Source organism: Rutilus rutilus, assembly GCF_951802725.1.
Source record: "Rutilus rutilus genome assembly, chromosome: 17".
Taxonomy (NCBI): Eukaryota; Metazoa; Chordata; class Actinopteri; order Cypriniformes; family Leuciscidae; genus Rutilus; species Rutilus rutilus.
This window is the reverse complement of record NC_140230.1, coordinates 35,584,315-35,594,097: the sequence shown is the minus strand read 5'-3', so window position 1 is coordinate 35,594,097 and position 9,783 is coordinate 35,584,315. Positions and strand designations below refer to the sequence as shown.

At 35.6% G+C, this 9,783-nt stretch overlaps 1 protein-coding gene across 1 annotated transcript; it reads left to right on the top strand.

The window, feature by feature from the left end:
• The first annotated feature begins 274 nt into the window (after nt 1–274).
• LOC311276041 (m-AAA protease-interacting protein 1, mitochondrial) lies at nt 275–6,849 on the top strand. Its single transcript, XM_084385476.1, has 5 exons — nt 275–754; nt 2,010–2,081; nt 2,159–2,285; nt 3,794–3,938; nt 6,361–6,849. Exons 1-5 carry the CDS (start codon nt 395–397, stop codon nt 6,437–6,439), a joined length of 783 nt encoding a protein of 260 aa, XP_084241602.1. The 5' UTR covers nt 275–394; the 3' UTR covers nt 6,440–6,849.
• Nucleotides 6,850–9,783: the final 2,934 nt, after the last annotated feature.

Sequence of the window (9,783 nt, the reverse complement as noted above, 5' to 3'; positions counted from 1 at the left end):
ACCAACAAGTGTGGAAATTCACATAAAACGCATCCCAATAAAGAAACTTTGCAATGTATATTTATATTTACAACTTATCATAAAAAAATACCACTTACATTGTGAGGAGTTTAAGAATGCCATCCATCATCATCACCATCATCATCACCAGCATGCCATCCCGCGTGTGTGTCTGTGCGTCATGTGACACATGGGAAACACAGGTCTGTGCCTCCATCTACTGGAGAAATGACACAAGTGCTGAGAAACCAAAAGCATTATGGGTACAACCGTGGGTTAGTTTCATAAGTGTGCCGGAAGAGACACTGAGGAGGAGGACGGTGAGTCTGTCATTCACGAGCTTTACAATGACCAGATCTGCATTGCGCAATTTCTAAAGAAATGCGCGTCGGTGATGCTACGATTCACGGGTCTGGCTGCACGTCCCCTGGCCTGCTCCTGGAAGAGGAATCCTCTGTCTGCTAAACAACACGAGACCCATTGCAAACCCTGGTGGCATCAGCGCGCGCGCCCCTATGCCAGCTGCGCAGTTTCTCCAGAGCGCGCATGGCATCACCTGCGCAGACCGTCTGCGCAATACAGACACTATAGTAAAGATGCAGACAGGGACTCTGAGGACAGTGAGCATCCTGGCATCACAGTGGTGGGGAGCCCGGATCCCATCACGTGGATCAGGAATAAATGCATCTTGTTTTTAATTGAACTGTATTTTGGATTGAAGTTCAGTGTGGAGTTTGACACCGGAGTGAAACAGGTTAGGTCAAAAGTGTCTCATGAGGGGAAAATCCTTAAACTCTTACCCCTGGATTCACAGACTAATGCATGTTTGAGCTGTTTTAACTGAAAGCAACTTGCACTGATATATCTTCAAATATGTCAGTGCCATTGTTTTGTCTCAAGATTCACACCAGTAATGTTTTTTTTTTCTAAGGCAAGTTTATAAAAGCTACTTAATTGTCCTAATTGAACTAAAACCTAATCCTGGCTTAATCTAAGTCCTGTCTGTGAAACCAGGCCAAAAAGTCTAATGCAAGGTTATTATAGTTAACTAACACTAAAAACACTGAAAACTTCGCTTGAAAAAACATTAACTAAAAAAAAAAATAAGTGTTTAACTTAATGTACTAAAATAACTCAAACTAAAATACAAGTTACAAAAAAAAAACTAAAACTTTAACTAAAATATAAAAATAAAAACTATTTTATTTCAGTAAGTTGCTTAGGCAATATTTCTCATATTAATTTAGTTTAACTTTTAAAAACAATAAATATGACACTGAAATTAAACCAATTTCTAAAAACTAATTTAAAATATTAATAAAAATCATAATAGTATCTCCATGATACTAAAAAAAACACACAGATAATGGTATTAGAGAGTATTTGGGCAAAAAAATACATAAATAATGCAATTTAATGACAGCAAATGAGATCTCAGAACAATACTTTTTTTTATTTATATTAATTTACATTCATTTTACACTTTATTTTAAGGCGTCTGTGTTACAGTGCAATTATACATGTAAGTACTGTGTAATATTAATTAACTACATGTCAAGTCACCTTTATTTATAAAGCGTTTTTTACAGTACAGATTGTTTCAAAGCAGCTTTACAGAGATAACAGGAAAATAATGCAACAAAGTTTTACTTAAGTAAACTTACTGAACTTAAGTAAGTTCAGTGATGGTTCATTTTTGTTGTAAAAAAAACGTTATTAATTTGATTTAATTTATCTATCCAGCAGCTCTGGAGAAAACCGTGATGTAAATTCTCATATAAGGGTGTCAATGCAGGCAGATCAATAATATTGTTGAATATTAAATGAAATATATATAAGAGTTAGGGTTAGGGTTTGGTTTAGTTGCATGCAATTATGCATAATTTACTGTTATAACTGTAGTTACTACATATGTAACAATGACACTAAAATGAAGTGTTGCCACATCAGCCTGGCCGATACACGTGTTCATGAATAAGTCAGTGTATAGTGATGATCTGTGTCCGCAGGCGGTGGTCCATGTGTCCTCTCTGCTGTCCACCGGCAGGTTTGAGGAGCTGAGGAGTGTGATGTCCAGACAGGTTCGTGCATCGCTCTAAATAAATGACTTCTTAAAGTCATGTAAGGCCTATAAAACCATGTTTTGTCTTGTTTACAGGCTATTGAAAGTGTCAGAAAGAAATGTACAAGTCTGTCAGAGGCCCAGAAAAGACATCTTGCTATTTCCCTCGATGACATGATATTTCTGCTGCCTGAGGATGTGTCCGTATTCTTTGACCAAACAGGCGAGTCTTACTCTCTTCGTTCGTCTCGTTAAAAATGATGAATATGCGTGTGTTGTAACTTTCTATAAACGAGTCTAGCAGACTTTCAGAAATATGCACTGGTTAAAGAAAATGAAAATGAACAGGATGGAATTATATATTTAAACTGAATCGTTTGAGAATATAAACTTTTTTTATTATTTGTTTTTTTTATTAATAATATTTTTTTATTTTTTTATTTTGATGCTTGAAGCATTTGATGTGATATTGATTTTTTGTTGTAATTCTGTCAGACAGGATAAATGACACAAACCAACTGATATAAATATAAAATCCATTGCTATTACTTACTGAAGTTTGTGCTGTTGCTTTCCCTCCAAAGTGATGTCACTTCCTGGAGGATGATGATGTCATTAAGAACTGGCTTTTGTTAAAGAGAGATTACAAAAAATGAACACGAGGGAAAGTGATATTGGGTAACAAAGATCACAGATTAAAACAATATTCACAATAACACCTTTTGTTTGACATATTTGATTAGAAAAAAGAAATTATAAAACTGATTGTGTTAGATTCACCCATGCTCGTTTAATTACGATACTGTGTTTCCCAATATATTAACATATATATGGACATGAAAATGTAAAGCAAGGCTGTAACCATGTCTTGAACATTGAGGGAAAATAAATAAGAATGGTAAAAGTTCAAAGTCCATTATAGTTATGAAGTAATTACCTTATAATATGTGGGGTGGTGTGGCGCAATGGATAAGACACATGCCTTTGGTGTGAGAGACCCGGGTTCGAATCCACTGTGAGACACCAATGTGTCCCTGAGCAAGACACTTAACCCCTAGTTGCTCCAGAGGCGTGCGACCTCTGACATATATAGCAATTGTAAGTCGCTTTGGATAAAAGCGTCAGCTAAATGAATACATGTAAATGTAAATGTAAATAATATTTTATTTTAAAATATGCACAAATTCACTCTTATTCGTATATCTAATATGTAATAAAGGCAAAACGCTTCTCATCACATTCAGTTGTGATGAATTACATGAATCATGTAAATAATAGCACATTTTCAATTCAAAACGGTGACATTTCATAAAGTTGAGTGGTTTGCATCACTGGATATTTATTAAATGTCAAATATTAAATGTTAAGCTACTTTTTCACTATTAAAACTAAAGCATCACATTGGAATTCGCACTCGAAACAAACTTTGTTGCATTATTTCCCTGTTATCTCTGTAAAGCTGCTTTGAAACAATCTGTATTGTAGAAAGCACTATAGAAATAAAGGTGACTGGACTTGACTCGTCTTCTGTGAACAGCAAGCCCCGCCTCCTTTGATCTGATTGGCCATCTCAGTGATTGACATTGAGACAGAACAGCCTATAATGTAACTTTTAAAACTTTTTGTCATCCTAACAACAAAGAGCAGCATCAAGAATATCAAATATCTGTGGTCTCTGCGAATGAGCCGGTCCTCAGACCGTGGAGTTGAACATCTCTGCTTCTCCTATAGGCAGTAAGTTTGTTTACATCACGATGAGGCTTTGGTACCTGTCCAGCGCAGACGTACCCGACGACCCCGAGAGCATCCGAATCTTCAAGATGGATTTAACTGGAGAAGACGGCCCTCAAAAGAAGATCATCACAGCCGTGTACGAGTAAGTGTTGAGGAAAATATTCAATTATATTTTATAAACATGTTTTTATAAAATATTTAATTATATAATATTGTTATATTACTAAAAAATAAATAAAAATATTTAAAAAAAAATAATATGTATTTTACTATTTATTTTTTATTTTATAATATATTTTACCATGTTGGTCAAATAAATAGGCTTTATTTTCCTTGTGCAAAAAATAAATAAATATTTCTTTCTGATTTTGGACTGAAATGTGACCTGGCCTTGTTTTTATAAGATTCACACTATGTAGATAAAAAAAAACCTATACCAAAATCTATTTAAAATACATTTATTTCATACATAAGTATACTTCAAATCCATTAATATATTTATTGACATTTCACTTAAGATTTTTAATTAAGATTAATAATTAATTAATAAAGATTAATTAATAATTAAGATATTATGCCTAAAATGTGTTTTAATATCATCACTATTAATAAGGATTGTATGATCTCTGTATAATATCAGTCTTTAAATGCAAGATATTTAAAGTGTACCTTAAGTATACTTGCAATAGTTCCACTTTAGCACAATCAAATACACATAAATATATCTTTAGTTGAACGTAATGCACTTTTGTTATCCAGAAATAGTGCTGAAGTAAAAAATTAGTAGTTCCAATTTAGCAGACTTTAAAGGGGTGGTTGATTATGATTTGACTTTTCTAACTTTAGTTAGTGTGTAATGTTGCTGTTTGATCATAAACAACATCTGCAAAGTTACGACGCTCAAAGCTCAAAGCAAAGGGAGATATTTGCTTTTAAAGAAATCGCTTTTTAAGGACTACAACAAACGGCTGGTAGAGACTACACCACATTCCTCCCGGGTTAGTGACATCACCAAACCTAAAATTTACATAAACCCCGCCCCCTGAACACGATTTATAGATTATCAAGACAGAATATGCTAATCAATGGCTAGAAGATAACTACACATCAGCTCCATAAATTCATCAACTAACCATTCAGAAATGTCCTGTTGCTTCTACATGTTGTCACTTCTTCTCGAGTCTCTCCATCATTGTCTGACTCCGGTTTGAACATAAAAGCCTAAAGGTGTTTGAAATGTTCAGTGCATGTGTGTGTGAGGTAAAAGAACACGAGCTCTTGAAGCTCCGCCCCCTGTGCCGGGAGCAGCAGCTCATTTGCATTTAAAGGGACAGACACAAAAACTGTGTGTTTTTGCTCACCCTCAAAAAGTGACAATTTTAACATGCGATATGAAAATATCTGTGGGGTATTTTGAGCTGAAACTTCACACACACATTCTTGGGACATCAGAGACTTATTTTAGCTTAGTTTAGTATACTAAAAGTTCAATTGCAGGGTATTTTTATTAAGCACATAAATATGTAAATGTTTAATAATAAATAAATGTACTTCAAAATACATTTTAGTATATTTTTTCACAGCATTAGTTTTCAGTCCAAACACGCATAGACTGTATGTGTTTGGCACTGTCGGGTTAATTTCATATACTGCTCTTTGAAAGAGTCACACTCAAAACATAATTAGAAGTCAAACGCTCTTGTAAACTTGCACCTCGCGTGACAGATTCTCCCCACAGACACAGATTTGTGTGATCGTCGACGTAAACTGCACACAACCATAAGTCTGACTGATGAATGCCAGCACAGCTTCAAATGATCTTAAATGTACTTAATGGATTTCTCCCTTATGACAGACATTTGTTTTCCGCAGTGCTTTGATGGATATATAGATGCTAATAGGTTCGCTCTCAGCTGTTTGCACACTCCTCTTTTTCTCTCGTGTTTCAAAACATCTTTCCATCTGTCACATTAGCACGTTTTACTCGGCTGTCGCTCAGCGAGTGCTGTTTCTAAGTTAACTTTGTGAAAGTGTCATACTTCAGATCGCCCTAGTGTGGGTCGGATGTGACACGTTTTTTTTTTTTTTTGCACCAAAGCTTTTTTCCATTGTGTGAGTTTTTTTTTTTTTTTTTTTTTTTTTTGCATGATATATCAAGTTTCTCAAATTTTCCATTGAATGCAAGGGATGCAATATCAATATTATAAATCTATACTTGCCTTTTTTCACCACATGATCTTATCAGGTGCAACAACATGGCATTTATTAAATGTAGATCAACAAAATATCCGGTTGTTAGTCGCTTGTTATAATAGTAATGCACATTTCTATTCAGAACATATATTTTTGTAGTTATGCTCTGCTTTAACGTATTTCATATGCTAGATAATCATTCTTCGTGAGTCGATTCAGTCAGAAGGGTTCAACACAGATTCTGGGTCTCAATTTGAATGATTTTTAAAATCCCTATCCTGCATTTCAAAAGCAAATAAAAGGTGTACATTCAAGCAGTTTTCTAGTCTCTAAAGAAATGTGAACAGCTTATAATGATGTGTTTGTTGAAGGTTTCATCTCGAGTTGAATGCTGGAGCTGATCCAGACTGGACGGTGACGCGGATATGGCACTGGAAGCAACTGGAGTAAAAGAGCGAGACTTGCTGGACAACATCATTGACTTCACCGGACTACAGCAAAGACCTTATTTACACCTTATTTTAACAGGCGAGACGCATCAATGTTTACACCTGTTAGTAACGTGTCTCAGATGATCTCTGATGAACATAAGATTTTAAAAACCCAGAGTGCACTGGTTGATTGACAGGTGAGTCGGTGGTTCACGAAATCACGGTTCAAATGTGACTCAACATGTTTTAGGCCCCATTCACACCTGTCCTTCATGTACTGTAGCACTGACCACTTGCGTTCGAATCATCGAAGACTGATCTTAACATCAGGTGTAAATAAGGTCAAAGAATCACTCAACATCCATCACTGTCCGAGAGGAGAACATGTAGCATCAGTTTATTCAATAAAAGAACCCATTATAACCGTTCATTCTGCCATGTCTTTTTATTTTATTATATTTTTTATGGGATTTGTTTGATTTGAAACAATATTAGTCACTGAAATTAGAACGGCATATTGCATAGATAAGTAAGATAAGATAAGTTTCACAACCAAATTGACTGTAATGTGGACGACATCTAGTTATTGCTGGAATGCAGTGAGAATGATCTGTCTGGATGCAGTGATTTTACTTCTCAATTAAAAATCAGAGTAAATTAAACTCATAAATGGGAATGAGAGGAGATGTACTTTATTGTCTATGTCACAATTCAAAACAGGCTTAGTTTACTTAATGCAAAACATTTTTTGATTTTGATAACATGCATTTGCAAGTTTCCAAGAGATTCACCTACATACATGTTATTTACAGGTAAATTATACAATTTAAATCCAGAAAAAAAACTGGATTTGAATGATTTTGAGCTTAATCAGGGACAAAGTTTGTTACGGTGAGTTTCCAAAATATTTCCGTGTCAAATCTTGGTCTAATGCACTTCCATTATAAGCAGAGATTATAAACCAGTATGAAAAGTCACTTTCAGATCAAGCATGCCACAAATGAAGATTTCCAACTAGACAAACAGCCCCAATTAATTATGATATTTGATACGTTCAGATCACACAGAACCACAGATGGTTGTTGAGACTAATTATCACCTAATTTAGATATTAAAATAAATCCTTTGTTAAACTGACAGAAAGATGTTCTCACCCATGCGTGGATGTCATCCTATTTCTCTTTTATGGCATGTCATTGTTTATGCATTCATGGCTTTACAGGGAGTCATCGAATTATCATTGACTGAAATTCATTAAATCATTTAGAAATATGGCTGTGGGATTATTATAATTTTTTATGGCAGAAATGGATTGTTCTGTTCAACTTGCGTGGGTGTTTTTGTCACATGTGTGCAAACAAGTCATAATATGATTAACAGTGGATATCATACCTCCTGTTTCAATTGAAATAAATATGTTAATACCATATTAGGCGATTAATCACGCTGGCTTCAACTACATGTGAACTGAACAAAAGAAAATAAAAGCATTAATGTGCTTTACAAAGCTATTTTGCACTCCTCTAGGCTTTTATCATGGATTAGGGACTCCGCTGCTATTATTAATCAGTTTGTTGTACTGAACATTAACTCAGATGTCTGATGCATGCGTTATATTGATGTTGCAAAATAAGGCTTATGAATTCATCTCTCTACTGTATATTTGCTTGTGCAATTAAAGGCGACTTGAAATGCAGCTCAAAGCGCAAATATGATGCATTTCCATGTGATAGTCAACATGTCAGGACCTGATTTTACAGAATGCATTGGATCGTAAGGACGTGTATAAACCAGTAAAGAGGTTCCAGTTGACTTTAACATTGAGATTTAGATTTACTTGTCCAAGAGATGAATACTGATACGTAGGCGGAAAATAACCATCATTATTCATAACAGATAACAACACATTATCCAAACTCCCCGTTATCAGCTGCGTGTGATAAAGTCCTTTAGGAGAAAATGGTAATTGACAGCGATCTAAATGCAGCGTATGTCCTCGAAGTAAACTCAATGTTATCCTGGGAGGCAAAAATTCATTAGTAAGCTGAGCTATTATTACGCCACATCGAGAGCAGTTCTTATTGCAGTCAGGCCCGTTGCAGCACTTTTGCTTCATTTGACAAGAGACTAAATTAAACAAATAACATGGCTGAAATTACCGCTGACCCAATAATGGATCTGAACTAATAAAATACTGCAGTTGCGGAAGTCATGAGGGTCTGAACCCACTTCAAATTAAACACTGGAGTAGTAATTATTACTAGTTTAGTGTGTCCACACTGATTATTGTTCAAACTTTTCCTGTTGCAGTCTGTGCATTCATCATCACAATACTGAAATGCTCTCTTGAAAGGCACCTGACGCTTTAAAAGCACACGAGTATCACCTGCTTTTACTTGTCATTTTTTTTCAATGCTACTTGTCTGAACAAAAGCAAATTTTGGATTACAGTGTCACAAAGCCTTGCTCGTTTGTTTAACACTATTCATTTGCACTGTGAAATTAAACCAAGTTAAAGAGGCCGTATTATGCCTTTACACAAAGTCTTGCTTTTGTTTTTGGTCTCTACAAGAACAGGTTGATTATTTTCCTCATATTCTCCAGGAGTTGTGGCTCCTCTCTTCCCAGTCTGTCAGTAACGCTCTGTTTAGTTGCTGTCTCTATGAAGCCCCTCCTTCTGAAAAGCACACTGTGCTCTGATTGGTCGGCTGGAGCAGTGTGTTGTGATTGGTCGAGCGCTTCGAGTGTGTTTGGGAAATGTCCCGCCCCTTACCATAACCGCCAGTTTAACACACTACTAACTAACTCAACCAGGCCCCGCCCCTTTATTCTGCATATGAATTATTTAAATGAGGAATATTGTGATGTTGTTCGTTCCCGGAAGAAACTCAAGACTACAATGGAGGCGTTTCAGGAGTTCAGAAACACTGAGAATAACTCTATCATGCTCAAACAGCAACATTACACACTAAAGAGAGTTGAACATGTAAGCCTAATCAGTGCTCTTTAAGGATCATTTATTTGAATGCAAGTCTTTATTGAACAGTGCATTATAAATCAATAAACAAACTCCTGCTTAAGGACACTTGAAATACTTTAAAGGTCCCATATTGTCAAAATTGACATTTCCTGGCTTTTTTCATGATAACAGAGGTCTGGGGCGATGAAACTATACCATATAAGTTTCAAAACTGTCGATCCACAGACAAATGCACACAGCCTGCATAAAGTAGCTGTGCCTTTTCAGGAGCCGTTGTGACTTCAGGCCAATCAGAAGAGAGGCTCATGAATATTAAGTAGACAGGCCAAAATCGCCCTGTTTGTGGCAGAGCTTCTGAGAAAGGAGCTGTAAAAATATATTGA